Here is a 16569-nt window from a genome sequence, read left to right as displayed (position 1 = left end):
ATTTTCATTATTGAAAAGTCTGATTTTTATCTTCTGTTTAGAACTATGATGTCAGATATTTTGTTAGTAATGGAAACATAACTATGTGCCTTTGTTTTGTGTGTATATATAGGTACATTTAAGAATGGAAATGGAATGTAAAGTTTCAACTTTCCAAATTAAGAATTCACTTGTGATTTGTTTCTTATATAGCTAATTTATGAATGTGCCTGGGAATGGGGACAGCTGGCAAAAGGCATTTAAGTGGGGTGCAGCCTGACCTTTTAGCTAAGCAGCCTTGATGGCTGTCGAAGGTGGGCCTTTAGCTCTGTATTCCCACCATTTCTTGTGTGCTCCAACATCCAAGCAGAGGAAGATGAAGTGCTCTGGCTTTTGAAGGTTCATCTTTCTGTTGGTTTAGCCCTGTGACTTGGTTCACTGCAGGGTCAGGCGAACTCATGTCAAGCTAAAGGGGGGCAGGAGAAATGCGGGGGAATGGAAGAGAGGCTGTAGCCTGCAGGAATACTTTGCTGTTGGGTTAGTCTGGCTGCGGTGTAAGTCTTCACCTGTATTGGGAAAGAGCTATTGTGTTTTAAATTTGTGGCCAGGTCAATTTGCATAATTTGGTATGCCTTGCCCTGCCTTTTTGCAAAGCTCCAGTTTCAGAGGTGTGTATATGCATCCTGTAAGGGAGTAGAAAGGAAGAAAAGCAAAATGATGGGGATGTGTGTGTGGAGAGTTTCCTGCTTGTATTGAAGTATATTTGGGTGAGTTCTCGGTTTTGGGAAAATATTTCTGAAATTTTAAATACTAAGACACAAGGGGGAGGTAGCCTAATAGTAACCTAACCTGAATAGTGGCTTAAAAAATGTGTCCATAAAACAAGAAATCCTTTCTTGCAGGGAAAAACTAAACCTTGTTAAATCAAGTGTGCTCTGAAGTTCTGGGTCTCATAGCTGGCTCAGTGTAATAACTTAGGATTAAGGTCTGATCAATTGTGCATTAATGTATAGATCAAATTGAATGAAATTGATTGTGATTAAGCATTTCAGAAGGAGAAATTTGAGTGTCTAATTTTAGAAGGTAGTGGCATCAAGTCCTTTTTTTCTTTTTTCTTTGCAGGTTGTATTGGAGTGGAGTAGAGACCAGTATCATGTTATGTTTGATTCATACAGAGACAACGTTGCTGGCAAATCATTTCAGAATCGGTGAGCTTTACTTGCAGTTGACAGTTGCACATTTTATTGTTCAATGAATTTCCAAATATTTAAATCCTATGTTTTAGATGAAGTAACATACTGTTGAATGGGCTCTTATTGTATGGGCTCTAAATCTGCAGCAAGTTTTAAGCTTGGTGGTTTTAAAGTTGTTAGTGCTTAATATCCCAGCTTGGAAGATGTTTGACATTTGGAAGCTCTATATAATAGAGTTTACCTTTTAAATGCACTTAATTTGGTCTTTAATGGAACATCAAAACGGTGATAATGTTAACAATAAAGGGAGGACATGACATATTTTCCAAATTAGGAAATATAGGAAAAATAGGAAAATATAAGTACTGTTGCTGTGCACTTAAAATTGCAGCTTTCAATGTTTTTGAAATTTGTTTTTCATTTATCTTACATTTTCTGTGACATCTCACGAGGGACATTATTTAGTAGAGAAATCACAAAGCTAGTAAGAACAACCTTTTTAAAGCTGAGTACATTGGAGAAGTCACAGCAAGTTGGAAACTAAGTCATATGAGTCATTTGTTTCAGTTGTGTTAACTGCTGCATGACTTCTTGTGGTTTCATCATTCATATCTGAATAGTCATGGGGTCTGTTGCTCAGGATGTCAGTGGACTGTGAATTGGTAGGTGGAAGAAGCTACTAAGGAGATATCATCTGATTCTTAGGTGTTGATACGCTTGACTGGAAAAAAAAAACAACCCTGAAAGCAGATGCTTAGTCTGCCTTGAGGTTTGTTGAATCATGGGACAGTAGAAATGATCAGATTAGTTTGTCATGCTTTAGCTGATGCGAGATAACTCTGTAAAAGTACATTGCATGGTGTTAGTGAATCCTACGCACTTTTATGCTTTCACCTCTTGCCCGCTCCCCCATTTTCCAAATGATGAAAGCAGAGCAATACAGCTCATATGGATGATTAGCTTAATGTTTGCATGTTTCTGCAGTACCGAAGTGAAAGCATGGTAGTTTGTTCCTGTGAGTTCTAAAATGCCTGACTTTGTGATAGATAAGTACAGTGCTTTTATAAAATGGTCGAGCTTGACCAAAACAAAATCACAAATCTTACTGTCACGATGTACACATAGTCAGTTCCCCTTTCTGCAGAGTTTTTTCTTACTTCATTTTGGTTGTGTAAAGTGCTCCTTAGCTAGTGTTGATTTCTGTGAATTGTGAGTAAAACATCCAGTGCAGAATGTGCAGGGCAGGATCTACTGGCTGCCTGAGCAAAAGCTTAAGGTTTTCATGATGGGTGCTTAAGTTGTTCCAGTTCATCCATGTGCCTTTAATACTTTTATGTTAGACGTGACAGGGAGATTTATTGTGATATTTGTGTGCAGATAGGAACTTCCAGTAAAAATTAATAACAAGAAAGTCTTTGCAGAATTGTACTTTTAGGCATACATTAACTTTTAGAAGCCCCTTGCCAGGGGTTCAGGTTTTTTTATTATCAAACTTAACAAATCCAGTAACGGACCCATCTAGCAGTATGCACTATGTCACTGGTAGTTTGACGGAATTTTCAAGGCCAGTATCAATGCAACATGTAGAGTGTTACGTGGTTTTTATGTAAACTGAGGATGGTGGACCCAGTTTTGATCCTAGCTTGTCCATTTATTTTAATCGGTTCTTGTTTTAGTATTATAGAGAACCATTCAGAATTGGAGAACAGGAAGCTTGTTGGTTTGGAAATTAAGTAGGTCCACTGCTTAGTGGAAAGTAAAAGCTGCGTGACATTTAGAAAATATTAACGGATCTTCAACTGAATTAAAGCAGTGAATTAAAATAGAATTATCTTCTGGGTGCTTTGCAGGACAAAGTCTCTGGTTCTGTCAAACAGTTAGGTTTCCTTTATGGAAGTTTATAACATCAGTGTAAAATGTAGATGAATTTGTGCATGTGGGCAAGCTCCTTATGATTATAAACTCAAAACGCTTTTCTTCTTGAGTAACATAAAAACAGCGATGTTGCTAGCATCCTTATTGGTAGCACCTATAGAACACTGCTCTCTGCCAGACCAAAACTTTGCCTTAAAGTTTAGAAATTGATTTGGTTTGCTTTTTCCTGTGCACATCCTTTGGCATCCCAGCTGTTGCACTTTGCGGGTAGTCACGTCAGCTGCTAAACTTCTGGCTTACATTACCCAGGCTCTTACACAGCTTGAGAAAGTGGAGTAGATATTCCAGGGCTTTTTTATAAAGATACTTCATCCAAACCTGTTTTTTGAAGACTTAGTTCTTATATGAAAATAAAAAGGCAGAGAAGGAAACTAAATAACAGTGTTGCAAGCATGAGTGCCTTGGATGAGAACTGTATTTTATTACTCTCCAAATTTTATTTTATTTAGATATTATTACTCTCCAAATGCAGCAAACTCTGCATTTTGGCAGATGCTGAGGTATAATTTTGCTATTCCAGGACATGCTCAAACCATATTTAAAACTCCAAGATACGTATGGAAACAGAATGTGAAGGAACAATCCTCAGCCTTTAAAATGTAAACACTGATTTCAGTATGGTATAGCAAATGAGAGCTGTCAGGGCTGGGGAGCCATTAATTGTTGAGCAGGGCGAGGCTGGAGAGAGGAAGAGACACACAAATTAGGGAGCCAAGAGGTACTGAAGCAGGAATAGCAATGGAACAGCTGATTTGCCACTGGTGGGTAACTACAGAGACGTAACATGCAGGAGGAGGGCTGGGAGGTTTACATCAGGGAGCTTAAGAGTGTAATAGACTTAGCGCTCATTCCTAAGGAGGCGCAGCAAGGTTGGAGATCACTGTCTGGTAGCTTAGAAGAGATCCAGAGACTGCTGTACTCTGTCAGCAACAGTGGATGCTGAGACAAGGTTTTATCTTCTAGCTGCAATCTCAGCTGTGAGTGTGGCTCCCGTTTGTAAACAAATGTCATGGGTATGGAAAATGCTTCCCAGCAGGTGCACAGAGGAGATAGCATGTGACGGGTCTCCTGTCCTATCTGAGAAAGCTTAGTGGCTCTGACTTTGTCTTCAAGCAGGATCCTGTTGATGCTTTTAGGCTTGCAAGTGAAAAACGGTTATGTTTTTGAAAGAGGAAAATGTAAAGTAGTATCCAGAACAAGCCTCAACTTATTTATCTGGGAGTCTTCAAGGAAGTTTCTGAAGTCCATGTTTGCTGATCTTAAAATTGGTAGCAAATGGGAAAAATGATGGTTTTCTGTAGAAAAGTGTTACATAATTCCCATTTAGGCAACTCATCTTGGGCTTAATCTGTTTGCCAGTTTGGTATTTGTGGTGAAGATTAATGGTGTAAATCCACATGAAGGAGAAATGCAGCCACAGAATTTGAGGGAGAAAGTTTTTGGTCTTTTCTGACCTTGAACAATTCACAAAAGATTTAATTTTTTTTCATTATGCTTGTTAACTACTACTTCCTCAAATGATGTATACTGTAAAATACATTAAGAAAATTTATCTGAGAATTTGGATAAGTTTTAAGCGATTAGACTAGTGGATTGGCAAACAGTACACTTGCTTTAATAGTCATTTTACCATTCTCTGTTGTTATTGGTAATGAAGAATGAGCTTCATGCTAGGGTTAATTGAGAGTTGACATGCCTGCATCTGACCAAAACTGCCTTTCTCGTGTGGAGCTTATTAGCATTGCCTATATGAGATACCATTTCAATGCTAAAATTTGAGTGTAGCAAATTACATAGTTATATGTGCTATTGCTTAAAAACACTTTAAACAAATGGTAAATTGTGGAGAGGCTTCACAGAACTCAAAATTGTTTCATACCCTAGAAGGAATTTAAGTTGAGGGCTTTTTTTTTTTTTTGACATTTTATGTTTTTCAGTGAAGCCTGGATAAATAAACTCTACACTTTGTCCAGAAGATGGAAGGTTGAGCATTTTTGAAATCAGCTGCCTTGAGTCAGGTGCTTCCACCTTAAACACTCTTGTCCTTGCTGTAGTGTTCAAGGGCCTGTCAATCCAATAATTTAACTGATCATAGCAAATATAGAAAAGCAGTCAGATCTCCTGACATTGAATTTCTACTCCTGTGGAGGACTTTATTGTTCAAAACATGCCTTGAGTCCCACCTGCTGATGAACGAACTGGAAGCTAGTGTCACCTTCTGAGAAAGAGGTGAAATAACCAATTATAAGGTTGTTTTATTCAGTAAATTGACTTTGTTTGCCAGTTGAGAGGGTAGCCTCCTGCAGAGTCTTGCATGTCAGAGGTGAAAGGGCCTTTCTGTGTGGCGCTGCTGGGGAAGGCAGCGAGTGCTGCTTCTTGCATGTTCAAACTGACCCACTGTTAATCCTCTAAGTGTTGTAGCTCAGTTGGGAACAGTAATGAACTGAGTACAAAATGTTACTGTCTATTGTGCTATGACCAGCTACTGGCTGCCCTTTTACCAAATTTTGTGCTTCAGTTATTGAATCTCAGCCAGTAGAAAATTAAGCTGGGTGGAAGTAGCCTGCATGTCTTACTGTTTGAGGGAAGGTAGAGGAGATACTCGTCCGTAAGATCTGTCTTGTTTTGAATGCTTTTTGAAGGATGCATTGGGTGGGGGGGTAACACCTTTCCTTACCAACCTCATTGTGTGACCCTATGACCCTCTCTTAGCATTAGCCATCTACAGTTTAGGAAGGTGTTGAATAGCTTGTACAGTGGAGCTTTTGAAAATAATAGTTGGGACATCCTCCTGCTCTCTGGGACTGAGAAGTTCACCCATGGCAGAGCCTGGAACACCTGCTGAAACAAAGCTGTGGGCCTCACAGAGAGGAGATTATTGTAAACAAATGAAAAAAGGCAGCCAAACTCGTTTCTTTTCTTCTGCCTTAGGTATGCTAGGAGATCTGTAACTGTTCAGAAACAGCTCCAGAGTGTTGAATCGTGTCAAGAATGAGTTCGGCTGCTGTGTCTAGGGTCTGGAATCACGTACCCTACTTATGTAGTTGGTTTATGAAATGCCCTGTTATTAATATCTGAGAGGCATTCCCAGGTTAGAGACCTGGTCCTGCTAAGATCTTATTGGCTCTGTGCAATTGAATAACACAAGTATGATTTAAGTCTATACTTCATGCTGTCCTGTCTAATGTGGTTGGTGAATTAAGGATGTGCCTGGATGCTAGTACTGATTTCAGAAATATTTTATGGCTTTGAAGGTTGGGTTATAGGTTAATGTCAGAGAAATTTAGAGCATAAAGTTCAGACTTCATTCAGTCACTGAACTGTTACAGCCAGTTTACATCCATTTTGGTTTTATGTCAGTGCTGATTTGTCAAAGGCTTAGGTATAATTAAGAGATGAGATATATAGCTAAAGAGAAGCTTTTTGTTTTGCCTTGTTTGCAGCCCAGACGCCAAGTATTTCTGTTGTTAGACAGGAATTGCTATCATAGATGCCACAAACACTTGTAATACTAAACAGCTCATGTAGCTTTCATTTGGATTATGTAGGCTTTGTTTACCCATGCCGATTGATGTGGTATACACCTGGGTGAATGGCACAGATATTGAACTGATCAAAGAATTGCAACAGGTCAGAGAACAGATGGAGGAAGAACAGAAAATAATGAGGTAATAATATTATGTATTTTTTCCGTTTAACAGACAGCAGCAATCTAATGCACTACTACCCCTCTTTGTTTTTCTCCCATGTTACTCCACATGAAAATTCAAAGCACGTTTTCTCACTTCTTCATTTGATGATTTCCAAAGCCTTGTTTCAGTTCTACATTTAGCTATGAAGTACTGTCTAATCAGAAAACTGTTTAAGATACAAAGAATAATGATTTAAAGTAATCAAGGCTAATCTGTCTGAAATTTGTAAAATTCCATGCAGAAAACTGTTCTTTGTGTGTCATTTTGTATTGATTTCTATAACTCAGTTTGTAAAAAAAAAAAAAAAAAAGTTTTATTATTATTATGTAAATAAATGTATAACCTTTAGTCCCCTTTTTCCTACTCTTCTTCTGTATTTCTTTTTATAATGAGCTTAATAAAACCTTAAGCATATGTTTCTTAAAGACTTTTTTTTAAAGTTAGTTTTGTAGTCTCTCAAACACTGAAAATGAGAAGAAAATTATTTGTTACAAAGGTATGAGTCAGCCTTCTAACTAAGGAGGGAAAGACATGTATTTCTTCATTGGTATTACAGATTGTGGCCATACTGTTCTGCAAAATTACTGATCTAAGGCTTTAAACACAGGTTGCTGCAAATACCTTGGATTGTGTCTTGTAACCGTTAATTTAGTTCTTAACAAGCAACTCTGGTCACATGATCTGTTTAGGCCAGAAAATACAGTAAATGGAAGAACAAACCTGTATTTTATGGGTTATAATAGTTCAATTCAGAATAACCAGAAATTCACAAGTGAGCGGATTGATCTTATTTTTGGCATGTTATGACCTCCAATTTAAGTTCCACTGACAATGTGATCACAAGTGAAATTCTGAATTTTTGTTTTGCTACTTAAACAATGACAGTAGAACTTTAAATCCATTAGAAGTTTAAACATCTTAAACATAGTTGTGGTCCCTGCGCTGAAAAGCTTTCAAATTCATACTAATCTTCTCCTAGAAGCTCATACAGCAAACGTTAGCAATTTTCGCTCATGATGTGATTCCTGTTTTACAAGGGGAAAATCACATGGGGTTTTTTTCCATAACACTGATTTGGGAAGTTGATATCAAGCTTAAGTGTAAGACTCAAGTCCATGTCATGTTCATTATCTGCAGGAGCGCTTGGTTCTCTCCCTTGTAGATAACTTCTTTCATGTACTTTCATGGATCAAACACAATGCTATAAATCCCTGCTGATGAGGGTATATTTTGCATTGTATAGCACAACTTAGTAAGTTGTAACTTTCTTGTTGATATGCCTGAATTGAGCTAGTCATGGTCCAGGTGCTTTATTCTTCAGTGGGAGAGAGTAGCTTGATGGATGGTGGTTCTGTTGATGTGCAAGAAGGGTGCCCTTCTGCTATTATTATGATTATTATTTAGCATCAGCACTGCATTACCTTTAATCCTCATTAGCTTCTACGTGCACATGGCAAATGCACGATAAACCTTATCAGAATATGTATGTTAGGCAAAACAATCAAGTCAGCCTAGTTGCAGGTCACTTCATGCTGGTTTCTTACCAGCCTTTTTTCTATCAACATCAATTTCCTTAAGTAATCTAATAATAACCCCTGAAAATCGTGTTAGCAAGAAGAGTTCCACTGCCACAGCTGTCAGCACAACCAAGAATTTTTGGACTACAATGCATGAAGGTGAGTAGTGAGGGGAACTTGCGTCAACATGTCCTTGCCTTGGCAAGATCAATGACAAGACCTTGGCAGGTTAATAACTGGATTGTTAGTGCTTTCACAACATGTCCCTGACTCAATTAACAGTCTGAAATTAGACTAAGTTCCTTACTGTCAACTCAGGGTTTTTTAATGTAGTTGTTTTAACTTTATAATAGGGAAATCCTTGGAAAGAATGCAACAGAACCAACAAAAAAGAGGTGAGTTTTTTGTGGTTTTGGGCATAAACTGGAATAAATTATATCCTAGGCATTGTTAGTTGAAAGCAGATGCTGGTTGGAGAGGTAGTTTGGTTTTCTATAGCCCATGAATGCTCTCCTTCTATGTCATTTCAAGAAGAGTTGACAGCATGATAATATATATGTTGAATGAAAGTGCTGTTTTTGTCATATATATATGAATAATCTTCTTCAAATGTGACAATTTCTGAAGTTCAGAAAGCTTGTCACTGGTTAGGCATAGGTCCTATTCTGAGTGGATTTTTAGTGCATATATACCTGAAGTTTTAGAACTCAAACATGGAAATTTTTTCAACATGTGCTCACGGCCATTTGTATACACGGCACTGCAAGCAATTTTTTGTGGAGGGTCCAAGCTTCTTGCGGCTGTGCTGCTAGGAAGCAGCAGGGCCTGGGCTGTCCCATTCTTTATTTGGCTTGATCCTCACTACCAGAAGGACACTGAGGTGCTGGAGTGTGTCCAAAGAAGGGCAAGAAAGTTGGTGAAGAGTCTAGGGAACAAGTGCTGTGAGGAGCAGCTGAGGAAATTGGGTTGTTTACCTGGAGAAAAGGAGTCTCAGGGGAGACCTCATCACTCTACAACTACCTGAAGGGAGGTTTTAGCAAGATGAGGGTCAGTCTGTTCTCCCAAGTAACAAGCAACAGGACGAGAGGAAATGGCCTTAAGTTGAACCAGGGCAAGTTTAGGTTGGATATCAGGAAGAACCTCTTAACATAGAGGGTTGTGAAGTATTGGAACAGGCTGCCTAAGGAAGAGGTGGAGTCACCATCCCTGGAGGTGGTGTCAAAGACTATAGATGTGGTGCTGAGGGACATTGTTTAGAGGTGACCTGGCAGTGCAGGTTGAACAGTTGGACTGGATGATCTCAAAGGTCTCTTCCAACTGAAACAATTCTGAGATTCTGTTCTACTATTTAGAGATCTTTATGAGGTCTCCCCTGTGGGCAAACTTTGAAATCTTGGAAACTTTTGAAAAAACAGTTATAGGAATGAACTAAACTAACAGATATCAGCCTTCTGCAGCAAAATAAGCATGCTTTTAGTAATTCCCCCTGTTCCAAGGGATCAAGTAATTGATCAGATTTTTACAAAAACATCTCTTGTTGTTTCTAACATTGAGTTTTGTCTTAAATTTTCTACTGGTGTTAAATATACCTTTGGTATTTTGCTGCAGTGAGAAGCAACTGGAGTGTTTGCTGACACACTGCATCAAAGTGCCAATGCTTGTCCTGGATCCTGCGCTGCCTGCCAATGTCACACTGAAAGACCTGCTGTCCATTCATCCTGCGTTACAAGCTGCTAGCAATATGTTCTTTGTAGCAAAACCAAAAAATCCTTCTACTAATGTGACAGTAATTGTTTTTGATAGCCCTAAGGATGGTAAGAACCTGTTTGTCATATTTCATCCAGTTTTTTAGAAAAAGGTTTTTAGTAAGCTGCTGTGAATTAGTTTGTGGTTTTTTTCCTCCAATACTGACTGCAACTAATTTTCTGTTTGACTTTATCAAGTCATTCAGCATCTTTTGCCCTCAGTCTATTCTTCTAAATGACATCAATGACACTATTTGCTTACCTCCCAGACAACCGATTACAGATGATTAGAGTTCCACGCTTTAAATGACTATTGCAAAACAGGTTTGATATCTGAAGATCTGTGTTACACTGATAATCTCGGAATACTGTGGTTTAGATTAGAGGAAGATTACTTTTAGAAATCCTCTTTTAATTGCTGTGAAGTCTAATTGAAATGTTGTGCAATAAATTCTGCCTTTGCTCAAAGGATTTCATACCTTAAAACAAAATTATCCATGTGCTCTACATATATAAGTAGAGTCTTAGAGCAGGTATGTGCTTCTTGTCTTGTTTAATATGTAGTTCTTGACTAATGCCACCCACTAGTCCAACTACTGGTGTTTATTTTGTCACCAAGAATTATTTACCCCTTACAAAGACAACTCTTCACACCATTACCATCCAAATATTTTTAATTTGCAAAAGCGTATCTTAGAATATACAGAAGAAGTGACTTTTGGTTTTTGATTTGCAATGCATTTTATGTATTCTAGTTGAAGCTGCCCATTCTGGAATGTTAAAAGACAACAGCAAACAGATAGTATGGAGGGGTTATTTGGTATGTACTTTCAAAATCTGAGTAGCTTTTGTATATGTTAAACTTTTTGTACATTTTTAGAAAGCATTTCTGTGCTATTCTCTTTCCATATCTCGCATGTAGTAAAAAGTGAAAGCTCTTAAAATAACCCCGATTTCAATTTTGACGTTTGGGTTAAATCACAAAGTATACATTATTAAATCTGTCACCTGCTGAAGGATTGACAGATAAATGTGAATTATTCTAAGTTTAAGATCTTTATACTGTTTTTCTTCTTTTTAGACTACAGACAAAGAAGTTCCAGGTCTAGTATTAATGCAAGACTTGGCCTTCCTTAGTGGATTTTCAGCTACGTTCAAAGAAACGAATCAGCTGCGAACAAAACTACCGGAGAGCTTGGCCTCTAAAGTAAAACTGGTAAGAGTCTGGAGGAAAGAGTAACTTAGTTGCATCGGGGTTTTTTGTTTATTTGGTTTTTGGTTTTTTTGGAATGGTTCACACAGGGAATCTTACCCACCTAGACGACTTGGGATGTTTCTGATAGTAATCTGTTTTTCTGTGTGGCTCTGTTTTCTTGAGTTGTAAAAAGTGACTCAAGCAGTTGCCTTCAAAAGGCTAATTATCTCTTCTGTCACTACAAGTTACTAGACATTAGATTTGCTAGCTTGCAACCGATTAAAAAGTACCAGCCTTAATATTTTCTCTCAGACATTTGGTATAGGCTGTTGTGTTGCTGAAGTATACTGTATCACTGGCTTGCTTAATGTTACAGGATTTTGTTTATGTGGCTTCTTAGCTCATAAACAAGTTTAGTTGCTTAGCTTTTTACTTCCCTCTTTGTTTTTAGAAGAATAATCTTAATAGTAACAACACTGGATTGTTCCACAGCTGAATGCTGTATTTCTCTCTGCCAAGTACTCTGTATGGTCCTGAGCAAGTTGTGCTTCAGCTTACCCAAAAGGCAACACTCAGTCTCAACTGGTGTGACTGTGCCGTCTAGTAATATTTCATGCCTTCTGTTCTCCCCTGCCATTTGGACACATTTTCCAGTTGCAGCCAGGTTTAATGCATAGACAAAAGTTTCGAAAGTTTGTAAAAAATCATTGGCTTATGTATTGGAGATAGATGTGATTGGTGATAGCAAGGGACTAAGGCCAGGGAGTTTGTGAAGCAGTAGCAGTGAAAGTGGGATGTCAATCCATAGGTAATCTGCCTTTGTTAGTCTGATGCCCACCTGTAAGTTCTAATTCACTTTTTGACTTGTTCTTGGTACTTAAATGAGCATGGCTAACTTTTTTTTTTGGCAATTTTTTTTAAACTAATTATGTATTCTGCTATTACAGAAATGTTATTCTGTAACCCCTTTCATAGGCTGGTCATACTCCAACTTAATGCAAGGTGAATTCCTTCTTCCTTGTCTCAGCTTGTGTTAGTCTGTCCTAGTCTCAGTAATGGTATAAACCTTCCAAAGGTTACATACCTTTCTACCTCTCTTCCTTCATACTTTTAAACAGCTTAATAGAGCTCTTGAACAGTTATTTAAGCCTTTTACCTTTCATTTACATCTCTAGTGTATTCATAGAGAGTGGTTATGGCTTTTCCTAGCCTTCGTTTTACTAAGTGAATCAGGCAGTGCACATCCTACAGCATGGTCTCTCCATTCCTCTCATCCTTCTGACAGCTCTTCCCTACCACTTCTTTGTGGATTTGTCTGTCTTCAATAAAACTGACTGGAATTTTGCACAGCATTTGAAATGAGGCATCACCAGAACTTTTTACGCAGTGAAAAATAAGTGGTATGTAGCTGACCCAAGGCTGGCAGACCCATCAGAGATTGTCAAGTGATAGACTATGCTCATTGCAAACAGTGTTGCCACTGCTTCTGTGTAACCTCCCTTGCATTCTTCCACTGACATGTATTGTGCTATTGATACAATCTGTTGTTATTTTGGATGAATGATGGCAGATGTGCGGCCAAGGCATCTTCCTTTCTCTTATTGGCACATCGGTTAAATAGCACTGGATATTCATACGATTGGTCTGCCAGTCCCTACTTGTTTTATATGCTATGTTTTTTTTTTTAATCACTTTAAATAAATGGTGTTTACTGTAGAGAAATTAGGTTGTCATTCAACAGAAGATGTTACTTCATCTGAGATGATCCTTTTTCAAGTTTGAATAAGGAACATTATTAGTTAAATGCTCCCTGACTTTGAGCCATCTGAAGAATCTTCTTTGAGTGCAGGTTCATCCATTTGGGCTTGGAACCTTTTCTAGTTCCTCACCACAGCCTAAGTAAGAGGTTCCTGGTAGTTTTAACACCTTTGAGTTAATGGAGCTGAAGAGCTCAGAATACTTGACTTCAATTGCCAGCTCTTTTCATTTGTTAAACTTGCCCTTTAGCATTCAAGAAACTTAGTGACAAGATGTTCCTTAATTACTTTTTTTTTGTGTTTCAAATTAAAATCAATCAGTTTGTTTTCCTAACCTAGGGTTATTTTCTAGGAGCAGCTCTTCTGTAATGTTCTTATTGATTACCAAGTTGGTATCTGACATAATATTGCCTCTATCAGTTCAAAGATTATTTGGTAGAAAAGTAATCTGTCTGCTTTCACCTCTGGAAATAAATTGGACGACCATCCTAGGCAATGCTTGTTCTCTGGTCAAACGTCATAGATACAAGCTCTCATAGTAATGTAGTTCTGAGTAATGTTCCCCCCTCAATCAATTTTGGAATTTCATTCTCTGTCCATTAGCAGATACTGATTTATGCTCTTGTTCCAAAATTATTTTTACTTAAATCAGTTCTTTTAACCATAGTACCCTACTTTTTTGTCTTTTTTTTCTTCAGTTCTGGTGCCTGGTATCATTATGGTGTTCCTTTGTCAGAGTAAATTTTATGGGTCTGTCTTTGACCACCCTTCGGTATCTTTCTGTCCTTGATGTTCTACCACCTTCTCTTCTTCCCTCTGATGTCTAGTATCATTGCTTGTTCTATTATTTTTTTGCTGCTGAAACACACTACTTCTAGTATAAGAATGGTGTGGTTTGTTTTTCGCTTTTGTTTTTCGCTTTTGTTTTTGTTTCTTCCCTTGTTCCCCAGCTCTCCCCAGGTACTTTCTTAACTTCATTAGTTGTGCTTATTTCTCTAATTGCATTATCTATTGTTCAAATCAATGTTGATACTTTTTCGACTTAGTTCTCCTGTGTGGATTTTTGCTTTCCAGACTGAGAAGTTCATAATTCTCTCCAGGATTTCTACTGTAAATCTCTCAAGCAGAGACCTTATTCTTAGACTAGCCTTGTACTATAATAGAGATCATGTTTTTTCCCTTCCAGTAGGATCTTTTAATGGTATTAGTCCAACAAAAACCATGATAGATGGATTCTTTCTGTGTTTCAGTTCTGCCTCTCATGTCCAAGTATGACAAGATGATCAGTAGCCTAACTCTTTAATAAATCTTAAAAATGCTGTAATTTCTCTTTGGTTTTGCATTGCTGCCCAGATCAACATCAAAGCTGCATCTCTGGGGTTTCTGGTTTCTGGCAACATCCTGTTCCTATTATCATAACATCCTGTGCCTATTATATTTCTACATACTTTTTCTTTACCGTGTCTTTACATTGGTTGTGTTTTCCTCCTTGTCAGTTACGTGTCATCCAGTTGATCACAAATCTTTCTGTTTGTGCTGGTTCTCTTTTCCTTGTGTTCTTATCTTCGTGTAAACCCTTCTGAGGAATCCGCAGCATTCTTCTGTTTCTCCATCCAGATGTCATTGCTGACTGTTTCTTCTCCTGGTGCTGGATGCTTTACAACAATTCAGTTGGGATTATTGTGCTCTGTGTGGTGATAGCAGTGGATCCTTCCACAGCCAGTTCTCTACTCATTAGCAGCCATTTATTTTATACCTGCAGTGGAATATATTTATATAAATGTAAGAAATATTTTATTTGCGAGGATAAAAATTTTTACATATGACGTATGGATGAGGTTCTTTCTATAGAAGCTTTTACTAAGAACCTAGCTCAGAATCAGTTTTTCATTCAGTTGTATTAAACTTACTACTGTAGGTAGACAGTTATGGTAAACACAACCAGGTGTGGTTTTCTCCTTACCAAAGAGAGATTTGCTAGGTTAATGTTGCAGTTAAGTGAAAGAAGCATTGTTTGTTTACAGTCTTCACTGAAATTTGTAGCAATTCATCTGCTTTTATCACTTCTGGAATCTAAAGTCTGTAAAGGGATGTGAGATGCCGGTGGAAAGGAAGAAAGTTACCCCTGAGTTTGGGCTAGTTGTATGTCCTCTAGCCACCTCCTGATGCTTAATGGGTTTCTGCAAGCTGTAAGTGGCCGTTTCTTAGTTCAGTGCTGGAAATAAAGGAATAATAATTAAATTTCAACAATGCTGCCAGTAGAAGGGGAGAAAGGGTGGAGTGTGACTGTTGATGTGTTTGTGTTGAATGTTGTTAATGCTACTCTAATTTGGTTGCTTTAATTTGTTTCATTGAAATCACTTCTGAATCCAAAGAGGACCAAAAATTGGTTGGACATCTGGTCTAGGTGTTCTAAAAGTCTAAAAAGCTCTGAGAAAAGCATCTGAGCTCATCTAGAGCTGAAAGATTTAATCAATTTTAAAAGATTGAATCAATTTTAAAGGTGACTTATATATGCTATAATCTACTGAAATTTTGTTCTTATGGCCTGTACTGTAATGTAATAACATGGAAGTTTATTTCCAGATGAAAGGTAAGCAGCAGTGTGTCTGCTGATCACATTTGTTGTTCTAAGTTGTGTGTGTTAGACAGATGTGGTTGAAAATTATATTTGCCTGCTTTTTATTTTCAACACTTTCTTAATGGTGCATTACTAAGCCACTAGATGGAGGTGTTACTCTGGTTGTGCAGCTGTCTACTGCTAAGCCATATTTCTTTAAAGGCTGTAAAGGTGATACATTGTACCCATGAACAACAACTGAATTCTTTTTCACTTTTCCTTTTCTCCCTTACTTGCCTTACTGAAGAAAATTATAGTTGTTTAGCCTAAAAGAGATGCTTCTGACTGAAAAACTAGGTAGTGGTGTAAAGTCTGACAAGGGAAGTTTTGAAAGGGCAAGGGGCTTTGGTTTGATTTTGTTTTTTGAGGCTATATGCTATTGCTTTTTCACAGAAGCGGTATACAGTAGTGAAAAAGTTTGAGGAAGGTGACTTTCCTTCAAGGTTTAATATCTTGATTGCTTCAAGGAAAACAGAGCTTGCAAATCTCCTTCCTCTGCAAAATATTGTTTCCTCTTTAATCTGCATGCACACATTACATACGCATATATAGACAAGTTATGTTGGAAACTAAGGGCTGTAATGTGTCTTTTAATGACCTTATCTTACAAGTGGAAGAAAATCCACACAGGAACTGGTGGGCACAGTGATACTGAACGTTTGTCGTCCCCACTGCCTTGAGGCGGGGGGTGGTGTCTGTGATTTTGCTGTTCTTGTCAGTGTTGAAGCAGACAGGTGGCTTCAGGAGTTGGTGTTTTATGTTCACACAGATGTAATAAATACCATTTGTAGAAAAAACAAACAAACAAAATCCCTAAGGCATTGCCTTGGTTGAGGTGACCACTCTGAGATGACCCTACTACTATGTTATGTTATGAAGGGAACTTGATAAATTTGTAAAGACAACAGTATTTCATATTTGTAAAGCTTTTTTTTA

The 16569-nt window shown here is 37.9% G+C and overlaps 1 protein-coding gene across 1 annotated transcript in view; it reads left to right on the top strand.

Annotated features, from left to right (window-relative positions):
• Positions 1-1137: 1137 nt before the first annotated feature.
• GNPTAB (N-acetylglucosamine-1-phosphate transferase, alpha and beta subunits) overlaps positions 1138-16569 on the top strand; it is a 38694-nt gene continuing 23262 nt past the window's right edge. Inside the window, exons 1-6 of the mRNA XM_010144998.1 lie at positions 1138-1187; positions 6656-6775; positions 8670-8711; positions 9925-10130; positions 10817-10881; positions 11143-11277. Coding sequence (XP_010143300.1) covers positions 1138-1187; positions 6656-6775; positions 8670-8711; positions 9925-10130; positions 10817-10881; positions 11143-11277 — 618 coding nt within the window. The remainder of the gene's footprint in view (positions 1188-6655; positions 6776-8669; positions 8712-9924; positions 10131-10816; positions 10882-11142; positions 11278-16569) is intronic.

Source organism: Buceros rhinoceros, unplaced genomic scaffold (genome assembly GCF_000710305.1).
Source record: "Buceros rhinoceros silvestris isolate BGI_N320 unplaced genomic scaffold, ASM71030v1 scaffold11151, whole genome shotgun sequence".
Taxonomy (NCBI): domain Eukaryota; kingdom Metazoa; phylum Chordata; class Aves; order Bucerotiformes; family Bucerotidae; genus Buceros; species Buceros rhinoceros.
This window is presented reverse-complemented; position numbering and strand designations above follow the sequence as displayed.